Genomic DNA, 27920 nt, shown 5'->3' with positions numbered 1-27920 from the left:
TACGTGATTTAACGCATATCCATGATTCTTATAGTATATATATATATATATATCTAAAGTCACAAATACACAAGCAAGTGTTTCATAATATTTTTGTTTTAAGGTTTGGAATAACATGCTCCAACGAAATAATGCAATATGACAATTTTTAACTGAGTAATTATGATTTAAATAATTCAAGTATGTCTTATCATTTTACCTTTTAAACGCTCCACTCTGCTCTCCATTTCTTTGATCGCCCGTCCTGATTCAGTAAGGATGTGAGTCAGTGATGCAGACACGTTTTTCAAAGCTGTTTTTACAGCATCGTCCAGTGTTGCTTCCATCAAAATCTCCTTACGTTCCATTAATTCAATAGCAGTATTGACTTTATTGTTTTCATCTTGAAGCTTCCTCAATGCATCCACGACCTTAGTATTAGTTTCCTTGATTTCCTTAAGCGTATGTTCCAATGCAAGCTCATTGCGGAGAACTCGCTCCAAAAGCATCTCTTCATAATGATATCTCGAGCACACAGGGCATGAGGGCTCCGCTGCCAATGCTATAACAGCGAGACTAAGTACATACAGAAAAACTATACTTATTTTCTTCATTATAGCTCCGACAGAGTTCAGACTTGCAATAATTGTAACTTATGACGCGATTGCGTCGAGACGATGTCCAACAAGCGAAGAAATCATACAAATATGGTAGCTGAGATTTATATGTCGGAATATTCACAAGGCCACTGAAATACAATTATTTTATTGCGGTAACGCTGTACATAAAAATCAACGTTGCATCGCTGATAGTAACAATATTCGGGAGTGATAGGCAATGTCTATATCATCATAGATTCTACATATAAACATGTGTTACCAATACACAATTAAATCGAACTTTAATGTCTCAAGTTTGAAAATATAATTTAACTATTTTATGCATTAACTATGTCCTGGAAGATTGAAAGTACTGAGAAATCACCAGAAATCAAAGTTTTGTTATTATTCAATGGGCTCTTATTGAATTCAACACCGTTACACAAGACATAAAACTTATTCATTTTGTAGTCCTCATCTTGAAACGGTCAATGAATAAGTTATGCACAAAGAGTATACCTTCATATATAAGTTGAGATTTTGTCTTCTTTGCGGTGTCAATAACTTCGGCAAAACAGAACCTGATCACGCATAGCGTGCTTATAATTGATGTATGATATGTACAACGCAATAGGTGTGTATTGTTATCTAATCTATTAAAATCGTATATGAAAAACACAATCTTCTATGTAGTTGACTAATTAATAATATTTGTAATTACACAATAATGTTCATGCCTAGTAAATGCTTTTTCGTGTACATGGAAACTAATACGCTTGTCCGAATCAAGGGTCTGGTAAACAGCATGGTAAACTGAGCCCGTCTAAATTGTGTTTGAGTTGGCATGTCAAATTAGCATACTTGTTGCTGTCAAAATATTTTTTTAATGCGTACGTAATTACACTGTGTTTGTCATTTCGAATAAATCACGATTTTTTGGAAATTATATTAGACAAAAGATGTTTGTGTTATCCACATTCCGATCTGACACAATACATTAACTTGGGAATGTTTTTTTCTCTTAAGTTTTATACGCTAAAATTACATGATAATTTTTAAGCAGTTTGTTATTTTTTCAATGTTTTTAAGGACGCAAATGAATATATAATATTAGTGTAAACACATAATATATATACAACAATTGTACAAAATATGTCCCTAAAGTCAGGTGTCAATTCAAAACACACTGATTAAGTGAAAGGAAAAATGTAAGCACACAAATCTTGATAATCCAAACTATGCTCAAAATTTGTTGTGTAAAGTAAACACTTGATTTGTCCGTCTAAAGCCTACTTAATCAATAACAAGCATTTAAATATACTTCTCTTAATCAATTGAACTAGACCTTATTTAAAACGAAATAGATTGATTCGCAGATATTTTTATTGAAAATATATTTAATATATTTTATATTAAATGTTGAACTGGTTCGTAGCGTCACAGAGCACTTTAATAGTGTAGTTCATGTAGTTAATACACGGTTCAATGATTTTAAAAACTATATGATTTATTATTGTATATAAATGCAATAAAATAGTATGTTTCTCTAGGTTGAGGGCTAGGCAAAAGTAAATACGATATAACAATGTACCACTAACCTCACGGAAAATAGTATTGAAAGAACGTCATAGATTGGCGCGACCGTAAACAATCTTTCCGTTTAAGGATTCGAAATCGAAACAAACTAGATACATACGCCAGAGTATATAAGTCCTACGTTTATTTTGTAATTATAAGAATTAAATAGTATTTTTCCTTTCAGCATGTGTAAATACTGTCTGATAATTAATTGGACATGGTGGCTCCTGACAATACTTGTGTGCACACTGTTCTGGTGCTACGGTTGCCGCATGACATATTTTCGCATGGCACGGGTGATATTGTGTTGTGCTTTGTGCACTGGTTAGTTTACCCTGATTGAACTCCTGGCGTGGATTCTATCCGTTTGGTTTTAGTTTAGTTTATTAGTTTATTTAAGTCTCATTTACAATTCATCATAACAATTATTACAATCAAAGATGCATATCTTGTATGAATGTGCCCATTTTTAGCGAATTATCAAGAGACTATATATCATAATCTGATAAAAACTGACAAAAATACAACATTACATAATATATTACACTTATCAAACTAAAATGTATCTTGGTTCTGTTGCTGCACGCAAATTTCTTCTAAGGGAACAAACTAGCACAGCCTTTCAGAACTCAATGCAGGAAACAACAACAATGGATCCAACATAAACGGCTGGAGTTTCATTATCAGTTACAATGGTCCAAAGATGGCAGAGCCAATGTCAGCATAAGTGCATAGTAGTTATGCAAATCCTAACACCATGGTGTATATTACTCAGACAGCATGCGCCTTGATTTTGATACGTACGGAAAGAATTTTGAACACTTGACGATTATATAATGAAAACTTAATATCAAATGCATCCACGTTTTTATATAAATCAACACGGACAATAAAAATCGATTTTAATAATTGTTATGATACTTTCCTACCGCACGGTAAAAATAGACGTCCACATTAAGTAAAATGGACACTGAAATGCAACAGATATTGACCACAAAATATTGAAAAACTTGTAAACATTAACTTGTGTACGTTAATGAAAAGGCTGTGCCTTTTCCTTTGAATAACCGTGACACTAACTTGGAAAATCGTATGTCAAACCTTTCCCTAGTTTATCAGTTTAATTCGTGTCATAAAAAATCCAAATTCTAACGGAAAAATTATTTATTGTTACAATTACCCCTTCTTTTATCTTAATCTTTGATCTCTTGACCTCAAAATTAATAGTTGTTTTCCTTTACTACAATGTAAGACGTGTTCCGTTAAGGACCAGTAAGTCAAAGTGTTTCGTTATATATTGAGCAGAAACGAATAATTGTTATACCTGTGACTTTGAACACTTTCCTACTGATTTCAAAATTAATATACATATTATGTTTGGCAAATGGTATAAATGTATATATTTTTGTGATTGTATGTCTAAGCATTATCTAGAAACTAAAGTAACATAAATATGTTTCGACATGAAATAGTGTGTGTTTTTCACATATTTACTCTTTCGGAACTCGTACATTTGTGGATTTTTTATTTTACAAAACAAAATGTACAATTTAGTGCCCAATGTGTTGGGGTTCAATTAATGGTTGTTTGGTCAAGCAACAAAATTAAAGCCCTAATTATAATTACACAGTAATATGTAAAATTAAATTATATGCCACAGGCCCTTGTGACCCTGGCTAAGTACTTGTTAACAGGCCTATTCATAGGCACCGTGCTCTTCACCCAGACTATAAGCAAACACCATGAAATCAATAGACGTCTTCCTTTTGTCATAAATAACTAGCCACCAATTAGGATGATAAAAGGTCAAATCTAGTTTTATGTTACAAGCCTCTGTAAACATTTTTTCAGGTTTGAACAATTGAACCTTTTCATCACAGTATTACTAACTTCACGTTTGATGAATGATCGGTAAGTGCCATCCCAGATCTGTCGGTGCAGTACCCACAAGCTTATTAGGAACACTACTATCAGAATAAATCATTCAAAATAAGTCTCTTTTAAACAGCGATGTTAATTTGGTGAAAAGTGTTGTACCTACTACTACTACTACTACTTGTACTACTAATACTTGTACTACTACAACAACTACTACTATTACTACTACTACTACTACTACTACTACTACTACTACTACTACTACTACTACTACTACTACTACTACTACTACTACTACTACTACTACTACTACTACTTCTAATATTACAACTAATATACCTTAAACTATTATAAATAGTACTACTAATACTAATACTACTATAACCTCTACTTCTTCTACGGTGGCATAGAGGTGACATTCACTTCTGTTTTTTTAAATTGCTCTCCCCTTTTTTTCTATCTCGTGGACACGAGTTAGCTATGTCGTAGCCACGAGATAGAAAAAAGAGGAGTGCAAAACTAAATAAAAGCGGGCGTACAATAAAAAAAAAGCGGTGCTTCTCTTTTTGTAAATTGTTCTCTTTTTTCTATCTCGTGGCAACGAGCTAGCTATGTCGTTGCCACGAGATAGAAAAAAGAGGAGTGCAAAACTAAATAAAAGCGGCGTACAATTAAAAAAAAGAAAGGTGCAGTAAATAAAGACAGAGTGCATTTTCGCTATCTCAAGATCCTGAGTTAGTCAGCCAATAATATTTTGCGTAACATGTGTAAATATTCTGTACGCATATATATAGCTGGTCAAAGCAGCAAGGCTCTGATATAGCATAATATACTATTATTAGTACTACTATTCCTGCTACTACTACTGCTGCTGTTGTTGTTGCTGATGTTACTACTACTACTACTACTACTACTACTACTACTACTACTACTACTACTACTACTACTACTACTACTATTACTACTACTACCACTACTACTACTACTACTACTACTACTACTTCTACTACTACTACTACTACTACTACTACTACTACTACTACAACTACTACTACTACTACTACTTCTACTACTACTACTACTACTTCTACTACTACTACTACTACTACTACTACTACTACTACTATTAATACTACTACTATTACTACTACTACTACTTCTACTACTACAACGGTTACTACTACTACTACTACTACTACTACTTCTACTACTACTACTACTACTACTTCTACTACTACTACTACTTCTACTACTACTACTACTACTACTACTACTACTACTACTACTACTACTACTACTACTACTACTACTTCTACTCCTACTACTACTATTACTACTACTACTACTGCTACTACAACTACTACTTCTACTACGACAACTACTACTACTACTACTACTACTACTACTGCTACTATTACAACTACTACTACTACAACTACTACGACTACCACTTCGACGACGACGACGACGGACGACCAACGGACGACCGACCAATGGACGACGACCGACGGACGACCGAGGGACGACTGGTAGACGACCAACGGATGACCGATGTTTGGACAAGGGACGACCGACGGACGACCGGATGACGGACGATGGACGACCGACGGACGACTCCGGACGGACGACCGACGGACCACGTCCGGAGGACGGACGATGGAGAACCGATGGACGACCGACATACGACCGACTGACGATCGGACGACAACCGACAGACGACGACGACGACTACGACGACGACTACTACTACTACTACTACTTCTACTACTACTACTACTACTACTACTACTACTAATACTACTACTACTTCTACTACTACTTCTACTACTACTACTACTACTACTACTACTACTACTAGCAACAGCAGCAGTAGCAGTAGTAATAGTAGGAAGAGGAGAAGGAGGAGGAGCAGTAACAGCAGTAGCGATTGTAGTAATTGTAGTAGTAGTAGTAGAAGTAGTAGTTGTAGTAGTAGTAGTAGTAGTAGTAGTAGTAGCTGTAGTAGTAGTAGTCGTAGTAGTAGTAGTAGTAGTAGTAGTAGTAGTAGTAGTAGTAGTAGTAGTAGTAGTAGTAGTAGTAGTAGTAGTAGAAGTAGTAGTAGTAGCAGCAGCAGCAGCAGCAGCAGCAGTAGTAGTAGTAGTAGTAGTAGTAGTAGTAGTAGTAGTAGTAGTAGTAGTAGTAGTAGTAGTAGTTGTTGTTGTTGTTGTTGTAGTAGTAGTAGTACTAGAAGTAGTAGTAGTAGTAGTAGTAGTAGTAGTAGTAGTAGTAGTAGTAGTAGCAGCAGCAGCAACATCAACAGCAGCACTAGTAGTAGTAGTTATAGTAGTATGTTATGTTATATCAGAGCATTGCCTTTTGGACGTTTTCATTGGCTGATTTATTTGAGAGAACAAGATAGTATTTGATTGGCTGACTAACTCGTGGCCACGAGTTAGCAAAGTCGGGATCTCGAGATCGCGAAATTCTCTCCTCTTTTGTTTAATGCACCCTTCCTTGAATTACTGCACCGCTCTTTTTTTAATTGCACTCCTCTTTTATTTAGTTTTGTACTCCTCTTTTTTTTCTATCTCGTTGCCACGACAAAGCTAACTCAAGATCCCGAGTAACTAAGCCGTGGTCAAGAGATAGAAAAAAGAGGAGTGCAATTTAAAAAAAGAGGATAGAATGTCACCTCTATGCCACCTTATCATACAACTACTTCTTTTATTTCTACTACAACAACTACTACTACTTCTACCACTACTACTACTACCACTACTACTACTACTACTACTACTACTACTACTACTACTACTACTACTACTACTACTACTACTACTACTACGTCTTCTACTACTATAACTTCTACTATTACTTTTATAACTACTACTACTACTGTTACTGAAGCTGGTGTCAGTACCTCCTTTCTCACGAGCCACATCATTTTTGATATTTAATGCTGCGCATCAAAGGCATATCGGTCCTTATCAGATAACAAGCAAGTTTTTAGAAATGACCACATAGAATGTGTTCATGGAAGTGTGCATCAACTTAATGTATTAAAGAATGTTTGAATAGTGCAATGTATTGAAATCAGATAAAAAAAGGTAGAACGATTATCAAGTGAGGTCGAGTTCTGATCAACAGAACTTGATTATCGAAACTGAATGAACCTTAGGTTTGTGTGTTTCAGAAAAGATTATAGTAATATTACTTGATTTAACATGAGAATGGTATTTCAAGAACCAAAAGTAAACAGTCTTGATGTATCGTTTTTGGACAGATTCCAGTCAACAAATATAAGACCATTTCTTTCCATTAATTTCTTAATTAATTGCCGTAACACATATGTTGGGCAAAACAATAATTTTTATCTATTTCACGTTTTGGTAAATTGACAACATTAAAAAAATGTTTTAGATTCGCAAATATTGGTTGTAGTTATGATATTTATGAAGAAACAGTAATACGTAACATTAACCATGCTCTAAAATATCCATTATATGCATATTTTGACGATTTAAAAACGTGATACTTATAAAGCGTTGCAACGCGAAACGATTGAATAACTTGGAGAGTTTTGTTGTTGTCTTTATATGTTGTAATACTACGACGCTTACTTATATAATGTATAAAATGCATCTTATAATGTGTGAGGGCGGTTGGCCGAATGGTCTAAGCGATAGACTTTTAATCCATTTACTCCAGGGATCAGGGGTTCGTGCCCAGTTAAGGGCTCCTTTTTTCTTTATTTATTTAAATCATGTTTTTAACTGGATATTTTTAGATCCAATGTTTACATTTTTCAATATAAAGCATTTAATGACAAACTTCAAAACATGCCAAAATCTGTGAAAAGGCCTCTTTTATGAAAGTGATAAACTGTCAATACACAACATATTGCATGAACAATCACAACGCTAAACATAAACATAAATAATATATTAAGCACAATATTTATTAATTGTTAACAAATTCATATCATCTTAAATGGAAACGCAATATGTTATATAGTTTACCAATAAATGTAATTGTGTATTACACAAATATTTTGTTTACATCACTTTGCTCTTGTTCCTGAAAACGAATACGTCCTGTTGATTGTGCTAATCCATGATATCAGCATCGTAAACTGCGTTCTTAAGTGCGTTTGAGTTTGGCATTTCACATTAGCAAAATTGTGTCTGTCAAACTAAATTATTAAAAAGCATTTTAACGAGCTCGGTTTGGCATTTCATAAAAGTAAAATTGCTTCGTTCAAAATAAATTTTTATAATTAGTGTGTAATAACACTTGGTTGGCATTTCTCATTTATCACGTCATCAAACCGAATGTTTATTTCTCTTTCATTGTATACTGTACAATTAAAGAATAATTTAAAACAGTTTATTACTTCGTCAATGCTCTGTATTTAGGATATATTAATACTTTTTCTGTCCGTTCGTGATTCTTTTGTCATTGAAACCTGACTGTAAGGACATAATGTTTACAATTTTTGAAAGCATGAATCTTAATGAAACAAATTGTGCTCGAAATCAGTTTTGCACCGAAAACACGTGATTTGTTTGTCAAAAGCCTACATAATAAATAAAAAGTATTTAAACTACAATTTATTATCCAGTGGAACCTATCATTATTTTCAAACAAATATATTGTTTATTGTATAATAGTATTGGTATTGAAAGTACATGCAATGTTTACAAACGGTGAACAGCTATTTCAAGACATGTGGATTTGATTGGTAATGACACCGCACTCTCGAGTAAGGATTCACGGTACTTTTATTTTCTTCACAATGATGAATAAGCGAAACTTCTATCGACATTAAGAATTTGCTTATTATCCATATGAGTCAATATGGAATATAAATGAAATACATGTATATTTTCATCAAGGTTTAGGTTTATGCTTATATAAAACTTCGATATGACAAAGTACCTCTTAACTCACGCAAAAAATATAACAAAGTCATAGTTTTGCACAGACGTCAAAATTGTGCCGTTCTACGGAGCTGAAACCGACGATGAAACTAGATACGGACGCCGATGTATAGGAATGTATTATGGCCTTAATAAAAAATATGCGTTGCTTTTTAATTTAATAATTGAACAATAAATTTGTTTTCCTCGGTGTATGAACTGTCAGGAAAATTACGCAAAGTTTATGAACGCCGTCTTAAACCGATGAAATACATTTTGCGCAGAAAGTACAGGCGCCACCCTGTCTACTATAGCCACACGAGGTCCATGGTGTAAATAATGGAGAAGGAGGTACGCCGGCCGCAAGTGGCATACTTCCCGCTTTTGCACGACACGGGTAGTATTTTGTTGTGCTTTTGACTCTGGTTAGATAACCCTGATTAATCTGCCGGCGTGGATTCAATCAGTTTTAACTGTGGTTCTGGTGATACTCACTTCTTGTTCTAAGGTAACACACCTTACACAGCCTTGCAGGACAAACAAAACACAGCAACTCTGGTTACCACATTAATTGTTAAGAATGAATTATTAGTAACAATTGCCCAAGGACGGTACAGCCAATTTCACCATAATTGCGGGATAATTATCCAAATATGAACAACGCGATGTATTTACTCAGACAGCATGGGTCTGGATTTCGATACGTACGGAACGACTTTTCACAAATTAATGATAAGCAAATGGAAACAGATACTCAGATGCATCATAGTTGTTGTATGTGCCGTGTTCTGTGAAAAGAGGGTTTAATGCATGTGCCTAAACACAGCATCAACAAACGTAAATGAACTAAAGACCTAAGTTTAAAAATAACAACAGAAACTAGCACCATCGCAGCGTTTGTGGTCTGTAGGAAGCCCATTTAACGGTAGTGCATGATGGTGTCGAGTCAAATGTATGTTCTCTGTTTTTTCGGAGTATTACTAGACGGATAATCTTGGCACTCTTAATATGTAATTCTTGCAATTTTGATATTTGAAAACGAGATAATAAGTTTTATAAAATCTGAAAACAAACGTGTTTTATGCTCAATAGACCAGGACGGAAGCATGATAATCCCTAGAAAATAATCACATCTAGACTGCAATAGTTTATGTTGACTCGTATATAATTAATACTCAAATCACATGCATATTATACAAGCTTATACGCACTAATTATTTACAAAATTGAATGTCTGTTTAGCAATAGAAAGACGAATATTAAACCTACACTTCTAAGTGAAATGTTATTGTTAACAAAAAGAAATCATACAAACAGATTGTTTTTAAAATGACGGAAATAGCAATTAGAATCTTACAATACCTTCGGTAGTGAGAAGCATTAGAAACGTGTAGACATGAGGTTTTGTTATTATTTTATACTTAAACAAAAATAACTAATTTGCAATTGGAACAAAATCATAATATACACATTCAAAAGTTTCATTTGATACAAAACTTGATTTTTATATGCTAACAAAATAAAACAAATTCCGAAACAAGCTCCATACAATATTACATATAAACGTCATTCGGATATCACGCACGAATCAGTACTCCAGAAAATTTAGTGGGCCGATGACCGTCATCATGATAAAAGTAACTTGAAGAGGTAGTTCGCACCCAGACCATGTCACCCATGATCATCTCGACATTGGCCTGCAGTGAAGAACACTGGTGAGAGTTACCAGCCCCGTAGTGAGATGACCTCTGTAGAGACTTGTCGTTGTGTACAATAACCGGCCAAACATATTGGTCACGCTGGGTGCAATAGTAAAAGACAAATTGATATAGACCGGCAACAGAGGCAGTGAACTTTCCTGTTCCTTTGTCATAGCCTTGACCTTCGTTGACTCCTACTCGTGTAAACACTACATCATGACCACTGATGACAGTTATAGAGGATCCAGAGGAGGCGAGCAGGGCACTAAACTGTATTGTTGGGGTCTTCAGATCTCCTGAAACATAAACGCTTACAAATTGCTTTTTTCGTTTAATATTCAATGTTCAAAGGCGCTTAAGTTTTTTAAGTTTTACTGGATTTAGTTTCAGTTATCCACCAACCAGTTGCCTATAATCAGGCTTTATTTTTATATGTATGCATACTAGTTTATGTTACAATACAAAGTATTGGTGCTTTATGCCGTTAGATAAAATTTATTTTTGGTATTTCTTTTGGTTATAAACTTGTTTCATTTGTTTAAAAAATGTTATGAAAAATATTATTTATAACAAATGTCTGTTTAAAATTTCAAATATTTCAAACTCGAAATGCATTACAGGATTAAAAGCATACGAAAGATTCTTATAGTATATATATAATGTCACAAATACACAATCATGTGATTCATACTATTTTTTTTTAAGTTTTGAATTACATGCTTAAACAAAATAATGCAATATGACAACTTTTAACTAAGTAACTATGATCTAAATACTTCAAGTATGCCTTTCCATTTTACCTTTAAAACGCTCCACTCTGCTCTCCATTTCTTTGATCGCCCGTCCTGATTCAGCAAGGATGTGAGTCAGAGATTCAGACATGTTTTTCAAAGCTGTTTTTACAGAATCGTCCAATGTTGTTTCCATTAAAATCTCCTTACGTTCCATTAATTCAATAGCAGTGTTGACTTTATTGTTTTCATCTTGAAGCTTCCTCAATGCGTCCACGACATTGGTATTAGTTTCATTGATTACTGTTAGCGTATGTTCCAAGGAAAGTTCATTGCGGAGAACTCGCTCCAACAGCATCTCCTCGTAATGGTATTTTGAGCACGAAGGGCATGCGGGTTCCGCTGCCAATGATATCACGGCGAGACTAAGTACATACAGAACAATTTTCATTTCTTTCTTCATTATAGCTCCGGAAGATTTCAGATTTGCAAGTATTGTTTGTTTTAACGCGATTGCGTCGATACCATGTCCAACAAGCAAATAGTGCATACAAATGATATCTGAGATTTATATGTCGAAAGAATCACAAGGCCACTGAAATAAAATTATTTTATTGCGGTTACGATGTACAACAAATCAACATGCATCGCCGAAAGTTACAATATTCGTTAGTGAATGTCAAGATCATCATAATTCTACATTGATATGAGCATCAATAAACTTTAAAATCGTACTTCAAATTCGCAAGTATGAACATGTAACTTTGCTATTTTATGCATTAATTATGCCTTTGAATATTGAAACTGCGGAGAAATGCAAAGAGTTATGCGCACAGAGTGTACATTCATATATAAGTTGAGAGTGTTTGTCTTATTCATGGTATTAGTAACTTCGGCGGAACAAAACCTGATAACAAATAGCGTTCTTATAAATGATATATGATATGTTCAACCTTATATGTGTATATTGATATCTATTCTATGAAAAACTTATATGAACAAACACAATATTCCATGTAGTTGACTGTAGTTAATATTATTGTTCATTACACAATAATTTTCATGCATAGTAAATGCGTATTCGTGTACATGAAAACTAATACGTCTATTTGCTTGTCCGAATCCAGGATCTGGTAATCAGCAGGGTAAACTAAGCCCGTCTTAAGTGCGTTTGAGTTGGCATTTCACATAGCAATAATTGTTTCTGTCAATAAAAAAAATGAAAATGCGACCGTTATGGCACTTTGTTTGGCATTTCAAATTAATGAAGATTTTTGGTAAATTATATTCGACAAAATATGCTAATGTTATCCACATTCCAATGTGACACAAGACATTAAGAATCGGAATGTTTTTTTCTCTTAAGCTTTATAAACTAAACTTACATGATCATTTTAAAGCAGTTTTTTATTTATCTTATTTAAAACAAATATATTGATTCGCAGATATTATTATTGAAAATATATTTAATATAAACTTATAGTGTTAAGATATTTTAAATGTTGAACAGGTTCTTAGATTCACAGAGCACTTGAATATTGAAGATCATTAGGCTAATATACGGTTTAAGGAATTTACAAATATTTATGATTTATTAATTTATATAAATGCAATAAAATAATATAGTTACTTAGGTTGAGGGCTAGGCAATAGTAAATACGATATGACAGTGTACAACTATCCTCACGGACAATTGTAATGAAAGGACGTCATAGTTTGGCGCGACCGTACAAACTCTATCAATCTCCACGCAGTGTTGTCGTTCCTTGCTCTCACATACAACTCTGCATAAGGCTCAGCGCGCCATTTTGTCTACCAAATAGCTAAAACCGAACAAACGCATACAATGTATATTTGTGTGAATATTTAAGATCGCATGCATTTAATTAAGAAATATGACTTTTAAATGTACGATAAATCGTGCAAAAACTTGTGAGTTTTAATGCAACTCTTTTGAACTATTTTATTGCCCATTTACACAGATGTAATCATTCCACGCACTTCACAAATGTAAACATTTGTACATATTTTTTATTGAGTGACGTTAGGCATTGTTTCGACGTATTTATGTATGTTGGTTTCTTAACATGAAAAAAACATATCAATTTTATAATAATTAAATAAGACTGATATAAGATATCATGGTATGAGATGGTTTTCTTAAATGCAGTTAATGCAATGTAACCGTCGTGCAAGAGATTATTTAGTATACTGTAACCTCAATGATGAACGCTTGGAATGATCATGACATGAATGAGACGCTTTTATAACAATAGTCCGTTCTGAGCCCAACACAGAGGTGAATGTAATGTGACCGTCGTGCAAGAGATTGAAACTCTATCTGTTCAAGGATTCGAAACCGACACAAACTAGATACATACGCCAGAGTATATAAGTCCTATTTTTATTTTGTAATTATAAGAATTGATAAGTATTTTACCACTCAGCGTGTGTATATACTGTCTGGAAATTAATGTATGCAATTTATTCTGGTGAGGAGATACCCAGTCCGGAATAATTTCACACGAGATTTCATGATGTCATTATTGGACACGGTGGCTCCTGACAATACTAATGCGCATACTGTTCTGGAGCTACGCTTGCCGCAGGACACATTTTTGCATGGTACGGGTGATATTGTGTTGAGCTTTGTGCACTGGTTAGTTTACCCTGATTGATCTCCTGGCGTGGATTCCATCAGTTTGAACTTCGGTTTTAGTTTAGTTGATTGGTTTATTTAAGTCTCATCCTCAATTCATCATATCAATTATTACAATAAAAGAATAATAGCATGTAAGAATATGCCCATTCTTAGCGTATTGTCAGAGACTTTATATCACAATCTACTAAAAACTGACAAAATACAAAATTACATAATAGTAGTAATAGTAGTAGTAGTTGTTGTACTAGTAGTAGTAGTAGTAGTAGTAGTAGTAGTAGTAGTAGTAGTAGTAGTAGTAGTAGTAGTAGTAGTAGTAGTAGTAGAAGTAGTAGTAGTAGAAGTAGTAGTAGCAGCAGCAGCAGCAACATCAACAGCAGCACTAGTAGTAGTAGTTATAGTAGTATGTTATGTTATATCAGAGCATTGTCTTTAGGACGTTTTCATTGGCTGATTAATATGAGGGAACAAGATAGTATTTGATTGACTGACTAACTCGTAGCTACGAGTAAGCAAAGTCGGGATCTCGAGATCGCGAAATTCTCTCCTCTTTTGTTTAATGCACCCTTCCTTTATTTACTGCACCGCTCTTTTTTTAATTGCACTCTTCTTTTATTTAGTTTTGCACTCCTCTATTTTTCTATCTCGTTGCCACGACAAAGCTATCTCGAGATCCCGAGTTACTAAGTCGTGGTCACGAGATAGAAAAAAGAGGAGTGCAATTTAAAAAAAGAGGAGTGAATGTCACCTCTATGCCACCGTATTATACAACTACTTCTACTATTTATACTACAACAACAACTAATACTTCTACTACTACTACTACTACTACTACTACTACTACTACTACTACTACTACTACTACTACTACTACTACTACTACTACTACTTCTACTACTATAACTACTACTATTACTTTTATAACTACTACTACTACTGTTACTGAAGCTGGTGTTACTACCTCCTTTCTCACGAGCCACATCATTTTTGATATTTAATGCTGCGCATCAAAGGCATATCGGTCCTTATCAGATAACAAGCAAGTTTTTAGAAATGACCACATAGAATGTGTTCATGGAAGTGTGCATTAACTTAATGTATTAAAGAATGTTTGAATAGTGCAATGTATTGAAATCAGATAAAAAAGGTAGAACGATTATCAAGTGAGGTCGAGTTCTGATCAACGGAACTTGATAATCGAAAATGAATGAACCTAAGGTTTGTGTGTTTCAGAAAAGATTATATTAATATTACTTGATTTAACATGAGAATGGTATGCCAAAAAACAAAAATAAACAGTCTTGATGTATCGTTTTTGGAAAGATTCCAGTCAACAAATATAAGACAATTTCTTTCCATTAATTTCTTAAATTTATTTTTCCGTAACACATATGTTGGGCAACACAATAATTTTTATCCATTTCACGTTTTGGTAAATTGACAAAATTAAAAAAGTGTTTCAGATTCGCAAATATTTGTTGTAGTTATGATATTTATGAAGAAACAATAATACTTAACATTAACCATGCTCTAAAATATCCATTATATGCATCTTTTGACGATTTAAAAACGTGAAACTTATAAAGCGTTGCAACGCGAAACGATTGAATAACTAGGAGAGTTTTGTTGTTGTCTTTATATGTTGTAATACTACGACGCTTACTTATATAATGTGTAAAATGCATCTAATATTGTGCGAGGGCGGTTGGCCGAATGGTCTAAGCGATAGACTTTTAATCCATTTACTCCAGGGGTCAAGGGTTCGAGCCCAGTTAAGGGCTGCTTTTTTATTTCTTTATTTAATTCATGTTTTTAACTGGATATTTTTAGATCCAATGTTTACATTTATCAATATAAAGCATTTAATGACATACTTCAACACATGTCAAAATCTGTGAAAAGGCCTCTTTTATAAAAGTGACAAACTGTCAATACAACATATTGCATGAACAATCACAACGCTAAACATAAATAATATATTAAGCACAATATTTATTAATTGTTAACAAATTCATATCATCTTAAATGGAAACGCAATATGTTATATAGTTTACCAATAAATGTAATTGTGTATTACACAAATATTTTGTTTACATCACTTTGCTCTTGTTCCTGGAAACGAATACGTCCTGTTGATTGTGCTAATCCATGATATCAGCATGGTACACTGCGTTCTTAAGTGCGTTTGAGTTTGGTATTTCACATTAGCAAAATTGTGTCTGTCAAACAAAATTATTAAAAAGCATTTTTAACGAGCTCGGTTTGGCATTTCATATAAGTAAAATTGCTTCGTTCAAAATAAATTGTTATAATTAGTGTGTAATAACACTTGGTTGGCATTTCTTATTTATCACGTCATCAAGCCGAATGTTTATTTCTCTTTCATTGTATACTGTACAATTAAAGAATAATTTAAAACAGTTTATTACTTCGTCAATGCTCTGTATTGAGGATATATTAATACTTTTTCTGTCCGTTCGTGATTCCTTTGTCATTGAAACCTGACTGTAAGGACATAATGTTTACAATTATTGAAAGCATGAATCTTAATGAAACAAATTGTGCTCGAAATCAGTTTTGCACCGAAAACACGTGATTTGTTTGTCAAAAGCCTACATAATAAATAAAAAGTATTTAAACTACAATTTATTATCCAGTGGAACCTATCATTATTTTCAAACAAATATATTGTTTATTGTATAATAGCATTGATATTGAAAGTACATGTAATGTTTACTAACGGTGAACAGCTATTTCAAGACATGTGGATTGGATTGGTAATGACACCGCACTCTCTACTAAGGATTCACGGTACTTTTATTTTCATCACAATGATGAATAAGCGAAACTTCTAACGACATTAAGAATTTGCTTATTATCCATATGAGTCAATATGGAATATAAATGAAATACATGTATATTTTCATCAAGGTTTAGGTTTATGCATATATAAAACTTCGATATGACAAAGTACCTCTTAACTCACACAAAAAATATAACAACGTCATAGTTTTGCACAGATGTCAAAATTGTGCCGTTCTACGGAGCCGAAACCGACGATGAAACTAGATGCGGACGCCGATGTATAGGAATGTATTATGGCCTTTATAAAAAAATATGCGTTGCTTTTTAATTTAATAATTGAACAATATTTTTCTTTTCATCGGTGTATGAACTGTCAGGAAAATTACGCAAAGTTTATGAACGCCGTCATAAACCGATGAAATACAGATGCATTTGCGCAGAAAGTACAGGCGCCAAGTATGCCACTATAGCCACACGAGGTCCATGGTGTATATAATGGAGAAGAAAGCTACTCATGCGCAGACTTGTCTGGAGGTACGCCGGCCGCAAGTGGCATACTTACCGCTTTTGCACGACACGGGTAGTATTTTGTTGTGCTTTTGACTCTGGTTAGATTACCCTGATTAATCTGCCGGCGTGGATTCAATCAGTTTTAACTGTGGTTCTGGTGATACACGCATCTTGTTCTAAGGTAACACACTTTTCACAGCCTTGCAGGATATACTTATCACAACAACTCTGGTTCCCACATTAACGGGTAAGATTGAATTATTAGTAACAATTACCCAAGGACGGTACAGCCAATTTCACCATAATTGCGGGAAAATTATCCAAATATGAACAACGCGATGTATTTACTCAGACAGCATGGGTCTGGATTTTGATACGTACGGAACGACTTTTCACAAATTAATGATAAGCAAATGGAAACAGATACTCAGATGCATCATAGTTGTTGCATGTGCCGTGTTCTGTGAAAAGAGGGTTTAATGCATGTGCGTAATCAGGGACAACACTTCGCTTTTATGATATTTTTCGTTTACATAAAGTCTCTTATTAGCAAAAACCCATCACAGGCTAATCTGGGACGAGACTTGGCGCACATGCATCAAACCTCTTTTTCACAGAGCACGGCCCTTATAAATCAACACGAACATTACAAAATCGTTTTTCATAAGGGTTATTATACATGCCTTCCGCACGGTAAGCATAGAAGTCTACATTTTGTATAATGAACACTTTTGCAACAGATATTGAACACATAGTAATTGTAGACTTTCAAACATCAACATGTGTTCGTTAATTTAAGGTTCAACTTTCGGTAATAAAAACTCAGTAAAAACTCACTTGTTTTCTTTTTAAGCAGTATACAAATCCAAAGCGATGCTATATATTTTAACCTTAAGGCTAGAGACAACGTTTACAACAGTTGCTGTTCTTCCATAAAATGATTACATCTTGGAGACGGTATTTTTCAAGCCGCCCCGTTGAATAAGTCTCTGTACAATACACTTTATGCAGAAACATACATTTTCAGTTTTAGATCAACAACAATTTTGAGTTGAAATTTCACTCGTGTGGCATTTATCAAAGCGTACCCATATGATATAGCTAATATATGACCCATTGGAACATATATGAACCAGCCTTTACGGGCATGCCCCGATACAACAAATATGCAGAAGTTTTATCTTTTTTTCTTTTTCATAAATGTATTGTTTGAGCATGAAAGTAAACCATGGCTCCAAGCAACTGTTATTTACTCTTTAAATGTCATTTATATTCAAGAATATCAAAAAATACATGAATCATATATTTACTTTAATTCCCTTCCATACTTTGCATGGACAGTTCCAAGCTGATGATACCCGTTTTAGTATGTTTTATGTTCAGTGTTGTTTTGTAGATATTGTCTTTTCTGATAAATTCATTTTATCTACATTATAAATTATATATCATTGCAAAACGTCACCGTGGCGTTGTGGATATGGTGACGGCCTGGCGAACATAGTTTCAATCCAAAGTGTGGGAGCGTTCTTTATATCTTTTCAAAAGACACCAAATTCTGCTTCTACTCGGGAAACTTACTCCAGGGCTTTTCAATAAGCCTCAGGCTTTTGATGCAATTTAGCTGAAATAAAAAGGTTTAAACTTACATATATTGACTCTATCCAAAGATCTTTAAAAAAAATAATTATTGAAAGATCTCTGCTCTATCTCAAAATAATTTTGGATCAAAAGTGTCTTTATGGTTTAAAAAAAAAGGGGTTTGAAAAGTCATGTAACTAATCATCTTTGTCTCATTATATATTATATTTACGTAGGAGAGGGAACGATACATCAGTATTAATTTAAAAGCCGTTAATCTGAAAGGCATTTCTTGTTTGAAATGTTACTCTCAAGAGAAATCTTGGACTGTATCTTTCTAGTTAAACCTGAAATTGTGTTCAGATGAGTTTTGTACATGAAGAAATTTAGTTTATTTATATATGGGGATATACACCAACAAAATTATGTATTACGAAATTTATTGTCTAAAAGAATAAATACAAAATAATTAGATTTAACAAATTGTGATACAATCACTATTTGTGAGTATTGGTATGTATATGCTCAGAAAAAGAATCAAAGAAAAAAAATAAGTATGTAAAATTAACGTATAATTTGTCAATGGAAAGGACACATTAACTGTTAGTTATTGCAGAAAAATAGTTTGAGCAAAATAGAAAGCAAAGACTTTATAAAAAGACATTAACATAAACTGCTGTCTATAATAGTTACAAAGAACACGCTCCCCCCGCCCCCCTCTAACAAAACGTGAAAAAATGTCATTAAATGTGAACCATTATGTACTAGAATGTTTTAATTGAAAAAGGGGGATAATGTTTGCAATTTCAAAGAAAACAAAATCATTACATGGAGAAATTAATATAATACAAAATTCTTGCAAATTTGACTGCCGTTTTTGTCTAGGGATGGACGGATAGACGGACGGACCATGGTCATTCCAGTATACCCCACTTGATTATGTGGGTATAATAATGGGTGTTTCTTGTTAAAAAACAAAACTAAAATCTTTGGAACAATCTAAAATAATGTTCATATTAAGAAAACAACTTAAGAAATAGTTTGGCTTCACAAGGAATTGGACTCTGAACCTTTTGGTGCAAATCCTAAAGCGCTACAACCCCACCATTTAAGGCAAACGTTGTCAAATTGTTTGATAATTTTTGTCTATTGCGTTAAATCATTATTTACTAACTAAATATTATTTTTAAATAATGTCTTAATCATACGTATTATTTGGCTTGTTCAAATATAATGTATAAATTCTTTTTTGAACCTCAAACTGTTCAATTGTTCTAAAATTCAGGTATCATACATCTAAATAAATTTTCAAATACCAATCTCAGATTGTCTGCAGTTTTTTGCTCTTCAGAATCATACGATTTTGAATGAATTCTGTCAAAGAGTTGAGATTAACATTGTACACACAAATTCCAATTTTGTATACAAATTCTAGTAGCCACATTTTTGTCGACTATCAGAAACTGACATTCATTTTGAATGTTTACATCTAGTTCATATAATTATTATTAAGCACATTTATTTTAGATGAAACGTGGTTTATAAAAGAAGATAATTAAATGAAACTAAATCACAGTAAATAATTATATATACATGTATACAAAACTCTCTAGAAAATCTTCTAAGTGTAGAGGAAATTTTAATAAATAAGTAGTACAACAAAAACCATATGAATTAACATTTATCACAGATAAGAAACTATACCTGGACGGACAATATGCTAACAATTGGATAACCCAATTATAAAACAAGAGGCCCATGAGGGCCTGAAGCGCTCTACTGGCTGGAATCAATAGGGCTCAAGCCCTTGATAGTATGAACAATCTGAGTAAGTTTTAAATAAACAGACCCAAAATAGGAAATTTATCGCATAAACAAGAAACGTAAAATTTAAACTTCAAATGGCTCCTTTTCAACAATAAGTTGGACAAATTTTCTTCACTCTCAATGGGGTTCTGGCCCTTGATGATATAAAACATCCGTTGAAGTTTCAAAAGGATAGAACTTTATATGTAAACAAACAAGAAATGTGTTTGTCGGAAACACTATGTCCCCTTCTGCGCCGCTTTGATTTTTTTTTACCTTTGACCTTGAAGGATGACCTTGACTTTTCACCACTCAAAATGTGCAGCTCCATGAGATACGCATGCATGCCAAATGTGAAGTTGCTATCTTCAATATTGCAAAAGATATGGCAAAATGTTAAAGATTTTCATTTTTTTCTCAAATTCAAGGGGAGATAATTCTGGACTTATAACTTCGATATTGCTCATTTTCAATAGGGTTTGACTCATCATACAGATAAATACACTGCGCAAGTTGGGAAATGATTGGACGAAAACTGTGGACTTAATTGCATAAACAAGCCTTATTTCACAATTTTCTCAAATTCAAGGGGAGATAATTCTGGACTTTTTTCTCTGATGTAACCCATTTTCAATAGGGTTCGAGTTTTCATTTATATAAAGACACTGAACAAGTTTGAAAAGAATCGGATGAAAACTGTGGACTTTATCGCGTAAACAAGAAAAAGTCTAACGCACGCACACACGCACGCACGCAAGCACGCACGGACGGACGACGGAAACCAGGCCATGACATAAGCTCTTCAGGCCTTCGGCCAGTAGAGCTAACAAAAAACTGGTCAAAAGCTACGCTGTCCGCTTTAGAGTAACGCAACATGTCATGGTTTCATGAGCACACAGCTTTGCTTCACACAAAAAAAAGATTTTTCATATATATACATAATTATCATGTTAATAAAAATGTTTTATTATTATTTTGGCTTCACACGGATTCAAATTCTGGTCCTTTAATACATTACTTATTACAACACTAACATTTAAGGCAAAGGTTTTTAAACGGATATTTTAATACTTAATCTATTCCGTGAGAGAACTCCTTACAAAACAAACAATATTATTAAACATTTCTTACTTAATTATTTGGCTTGTTTTAATGTAATGTATACATTGTTTTTTACATGTGACTTTTTTTTTAAATTTACCAATTGATGCTATGTGAAGTTGTGAACGAGTCCTTTTAAGATCTTAGTTTGGTAATAGGTCAAAAGAAGTAAACATTTGGAGCAGTCAACAACAATACATGAATTAAGTCAAAATAACAATTTAACATTTTGTTAATCAGAAATTATTATGTTGATTCAATAAAATCTTTTCTTTGAGGTTTTCACTGTACACCCATAACAATATTGTATACAAATTAAAGTAGCCACATTTTTTGGTGAATTCAGAAACTGAGTTACATCTTTTATGTTAACATCTTGTTTATGTCATGATTATAAAGCATGTATACGTTGGATGAAAAATGGTTTACAAAAGTAGATCATTAGATGAAACTAAAATCACAGTTATAATGATAACTACATGTATACACAAATCTCTAGAAAATCTGATCAGGTTAGAGGTAAAATATATAATAACAATTAATAAATCATATAAAACACACCGTAATTCTGAGTGTTTATCACAGATAAGAAACAATTGCAGGACAATAAATATGCTTATTATTCCTTTACCCAATAATGAACAAAATTGAAAGGTCAAAAACTGATTATTCTCATAGCATTCATATGAATTACCTTTTACATTGGAAATGCCTTTTTCAAACATAAAAGAAACTACCAATCAAACAATGCTTTCAGCATATGAGTCGCGTCATGCGAAAAAGGGCCTTATGCCTAATGCATCTAGCATGGCTCAAGATCAGCCTGTGGAATTGTGCAGTCTGGTTAGGTGCTGCGCTTTCTGCTATAAAGTAACACAAGGTATATGTACTGTGCTCTTATAAGCGGACATGGTAGCTCATGACCAGACTGTCATGATGCGCAGGCTGGTATTGAGCTATACTGGGCGCATATTGCATAAGACCTATTTTCGAATGATGGGGGTCAAATTGTACAAAAGATATTTCTAATGCAGGGAGCACATGTTCAAGTTATATAACTTTCCATAATCTTGACATCATATTACCTTATGATATATATCTTACATGACAACCATGTTGAGAAATAAATAATTAAGGAAGTCATGATGGCCCAAAGTGATCACCCGATTACAAGAAATGACAATGACCAGTTGGGTAAGTTGAATAACATTACCCACAGCACTGCCCCACACCAGAAAATAATCTAATTCTTTTTATTGTCAATTGACAATTACAATCAAGATGCTGGTCTGATCAATTTGTGAATTCAATTGAAACTGTTTGGGTAGTATTTTATGCTTATGTACTCAGGTGAGCTAAAAACAAACACTTAGATTTATAGAATTATGGGCCTGTTTAAAATAACCCATATGATATTGCTTCAGTGTGGTATATGCAAAACAATGCCATAAGTTCACAAATGCTGTATGTGTGCTAAAGTTTATAATTGTACTTAACCTTTTTTTTTCCTTGTTTGGTCACATAAAAACAGAGCTGTTAATAATTTATGACTAGGACATTATAGTGTTTTACATCTGAGACTGTTTCTTTAAACAAATCAAATGGTGGACAATTTTTTCCAAGTAAGACAAGCATGTTATTTAAAAGAGGGACTTTGTTTCAAAAAAATAAAACAAGTTGCTTTTCAGAATGCTTATAATGCATTGTGTCTACCTTCGAGAAGAGATTGGATTGGAGGAGAGTATTTCCTGGAAAAAGAAAAATGAAGTATTGTCCTCCAAGATTGACATATAAATATAATATTAACTAAGATTGTCATTGTAATAAGTAATATATTGATTATGTCATGCAATGAGATTGAGTCATTCTTTCTCGGCAATGATAACTGAATTATTTGCAGCAACATCAGACATCTTCCTCTCAATGACACTGACTCACTGTCAACTTTTTCTTAATCTTAATAGGACCTATTACATCACAATACAGGCCTTGCTTTTTAGTTTCTCTTTTGGACCCTGTGTCATGGACCTCTCAAGCCTTGGCCTGATCTGTGTTGACGAAGCCTTGTTCTCTTCTACCTCTTTCTTAGATTCCATTCCAAAGAAGGTCTTACTTCTGGTGCCCAGCTCGGACTGGCCCTGGCTGTTACTCCTGGTACCCAGCTCGGACTGGCCCTGGCTGGGATCATTGACCTTTGCTGGTACTGGAGCCTGGCTGAGACCTGTATTCCCCACCTTTCCAACATCTTGAGCGATTTCCATTTCCGTTTTCAAGGCATTCTGAACGTCTTCTTTGTGAGCATCTTTGCTTTCTTTTTTCTTTTGGTTGCTTTCAATTGCCATTTCTGATGGAAGGATCAGCTGCAGACCTGATTCCTTTTCTGTTTCTTTCTTAGCTGATCTGATCCTCTTTCCTTTGCTTTTCATAACCTTTTCTTTGCCAAAAGCGTCGTCCTGAATGTGTATACAAAGAGTATCTCTTAATGAGTAGGTGCATAACAATATTACTTTAGTCCGAATATGATAGAGCCAGTAAAAACATGAGTCACTAAGTGTAAGTCATGAACCGTAATGGTTAGTATATTTATTTAGTGGGATAAAAGGTTATAGTAAGTGCCAAACATTGAAAGTTCTTCAAAATCCAAAACAATAGATGTGATTGTATATATCAGCTATAGGTTCTTTAGATGTGCAAAATGAAAATTCATGCTAAATGACCCTAACAAATACTTGACCTATTGACCTTTAAATCAATAGACGTCTTCGTGTTGACAACAGTAAATGGCATACCAAGTGATATAATTGGGATGATATGATATCAAATATTTTCTAGAATTATGTTGAGATAAGTTCATGTTATATGCCCTTGCAAAGACCATGTTTAATAATGAAAAAAGGAGCACTTTACCTTACTACTTGTTTCAGGTTTTATATCACTTGGTTGAATTCGTGTGATGTTTGATTGGTACTTTTTGTCCAGCAATTTTTCTGAAAAAAAAACAACAACAAACAATGGATTTACATCAATCACTTGGCTACATAGTTTTACAAGTACTCTCACTTTTATTGGGCAAAGATTAGTTAACTAAAGTGTTACAGCACTACTCAGTACATATCCTTACAACTGCCATACTTAAATCCCTGCTAATGTCTTACTTATCTGAGAAATCATAACAACAAATATTTAGTGCAGGTTTTATGAAGATAGTGCAAACCAACATAACTTCTTGAGTGTTAACAAGATTTCCTTTTTGTTTATCCTTGTGACCTAGTTTTCGACCAAATGACTTAGTTCCAAACTCAGGGGAGATATCAATAAGACAAATAATACGATAATGTTTCATAAAGCCTATTAAGTGTTCACAAGGCACTGAGATCGAAAAATCTTAATTCAGTATGTTGTGCTCAGTTTGGCTAAAAACACAATGTTTACACACCAGGGTCTCTTTTGGCCATATCGGAGGCAAAGCCTGTGGTTCCAGGCAGGTTGGTGTTCGAGAAGCCTGCACGAAGCCCGTTGATCATGGTCATGTCATCGTTTCCCACCTTCTCTGAGCTAGCAGTCTCAGCCTCCTCAGAGCTCAGTACTGTGACTTTCATGGAACTCTGGTGTTTCTCACACAACCAGATTACCTTTCCATTTGCCATGCGGCATCTGCATGTAACAAATCAAATTCATGTATTATTGAAATCAGCCATTCATGTTCATGAGTTATTGAAACCCTTATGACAGCCAATCAAAATTAATTGTATTTAAATCAGCCAATGAAAAATCAACAACAGCTGTATCCATAGGAACACATATGCCCCCAAAAAATGCTTTGATAGAAGTTATTAGCATTTTTCAAAACATAAACGCAGATTTTGAAACCTAAACGCGGACCCTAAGTGCAATGTCAACGTCATAGGGGTTAACATTTGTAAGCGTATGGAAAGGCCTTGTCCATATACATATGCATACCAAATATGAAGGTTACATCTGAAATGACATAGAAGTTATGAGCATTTTTCAAAACCTAAACGCAAAGTGTGACGGACAGACGGACATAAAAAGTACAGAACCCCTTCTGGGAGCTAATCAAAATTAAATGGTATTGAAACCTTATAGCACGTCAAAAAAGTCAAATGGCATAGAAATATTTAAAAATTGAATGGACATCAATGCTGCAGCCAGCTAATGAAAACGAAATGGTAATGAAACCATACAAGCAGCCCACCAAAAAAGAAATTATCACAGTCTGCCAATCAAATTGTAGAAACCATTGAGTTTTATTAAAACTGTACTAGCAGCCAATTCAATTCATATTGAATTGAAATCTGGCTTAACAGTTTATCAAATTGTCAAATTGTATTTTTTGAAACCCTTGAGCAAGCTAATACATTTGATGAAATCATACATGCCTGCAATAAACTTGAAATGGTATTGGAAACTTGGAGCCAGTCAATAAAACTCATATGGTTTTTGAACACATAAAAGCAACCAATCATTTTCAAATCAAATGGAACCCTAAAAACAGCAAATCATTTTTCAATGGTAATAAAACCGAAGAGAAATCCAATAAATTTCAAATTCCAAACCATACTGTTAAATAAAGTTATATATATGTTTAGTTTACTATAAATGCAATTGTAACGTTTAAGGTTGATATTATGTCACTCTCTGGTAAATGCATGTATCTTGATATAATTATACTTATAATAGCTGAACAATTTGCTTTATTAATTTATAAACATATATTAAAAATATATATATATATTTTAGTTTAATAACATGAAGATTAAAGTTGACATTAAAACTCACAAACAAATATATGGCCAACACTTCCCTATTTTCAATGTTTTCTAATGTGAATTTATGAAGGATTCCAAACAGTCTACCCAAAAAAACAATTAACTAACAATATAAGTGTTTCATTAACCACGTAGTATGCTGATCCTACAATAGCTTGGACTAAACGAATTTTAAAACCACATTGACTATATGTCATGCTTTGTTTTGATAAAACAACAACACATGTATACCAGTATCATTGGGACAGTTTCTACATTCCACAGCAGGACATTTTTCTCATAACTTACCACAACAGTTTTCCCATTACTCATTGGGACAGTTTTCTACCTTTAAAGTTTTACCATAACTTACCAGGAAAGATTTCCCATTACTTACTGGGAAGGTTTTCCCACTCAACTGGACAGTTTTCCCGTTACTCACCGGGATAGTTTTCCCATAGACTTTTGGGAATCCGAAGTGATAACCATCTCTCTGAATTCATGATAGATCTGCTGATAGTCTGATGCTGAAGCTGATGGATTCTTTAAAAATAAATTGTTTACACTAATCAAACAACATAATACACCACTAAATAAATCATGCAGTTATTTTTCCATTAAGAAATGCATACATCAAGGCCTAAATAATTTTTATTCGTTGTTTTTGTGTTGATGTTATTTAAAAAAAAAAGTATTGGTTAGAATGCAGGCACTGATAATTTTAGCCGATCTTTTAAGTTGTTTTTTTTTCATGAAAAGACATAATATCAATATGTAATGGGAGAATTTAACTTTTGTTTAGAGTAAACACACATACAACAGGATACAGCTCCAGCCTTTACCATTTATTGTAATCTAACATATTTGTGGTTTAAAGCATTAATTTAAACAAACTTTCTTAATAAATATATATTGCCCAATATTTTATCATTTCCAAAAATATGATGATCACAAAATAAAGAAATCTAAGTTATGTAAAAATAAATCAGTTCACCTCTTCTAGCCATGTCATGTAATCTTCCCCCATCTCATGTTGAACGCAGTTAAGTGGCAATTTCTTGTTAAACTTCATCACTGCCATCATACGAGACACAAAGGGACAGAACTTGTCCAGCAGATTTTCCCCAAAATCTGAAGGCAATGGCAATGGGTCTGCAGCCACATGCCAACCCTAGAAAAACAAAGGTTGAAATATTGTTGCGATTCTTTTTTCAGTTGTTTCCGGCCATTTTCAACACAGTTTACAGTGACAGAAATAAGCACAAGGTCCGTAGCCTTGCTCTGGCAAATGATCAATCAGACAATCAAAATGTAAAGTTTATAAGTACC

At 33.7% G+C, this 27920-nt stretch overlaps 1 protein-coding gene across 1 annotated transcript in view; it reads right to left on the bottom strand.

Annotated features, from left to right (window-relative positions):
* LOC127835873 (uncharacterized) overlaps positions 1-27920 on the bottom strand; it is a 174228-nt gene that overhangs the window by 104430 nt on the left and 41878 nt on the right. The window contains exons 33-36 of the mRNA XM_052362298.1: positions 27586-27762; positions 27034-27134; positions 25259-25476; positions 24730-24809 (exon numbers count right to left, since the gene is read on the bottom strand). Of these exons, the coding sequence (XP_052218258.1) occupies positions 24730-24809; positions 25259-25476; positions 27034-27134; positions 27586-27762 (576 nt within the window). The remainder of the gene's footprint in view (positions 1-24729; positions 24810-25258; positions 25477-27033; positions 27135-27585; positions 27763-27920) is intronic.

Source organism: Dreissena polymorpha, chromosome 6 (genome assembly GCF_020536995.1).
Source record: "Dreissena polymorpha isolate Duluth1 chromosome 6, UMN_Dpol_1.0, whole genome shotgun sequence".
Classification (NCBI taxonomy): domain Eukaryota; kingdom Metazoa; phylum Mollusca; class Bivalvia; order Myida; family Dreissenidae; genus Dreissena; species Dreissena polymorpha.
The sequence above is the reverse complement of the archived record's forward strand: the minus strand, read 5'-3'. Positions and strand labels throughout refer to the sequence as shown.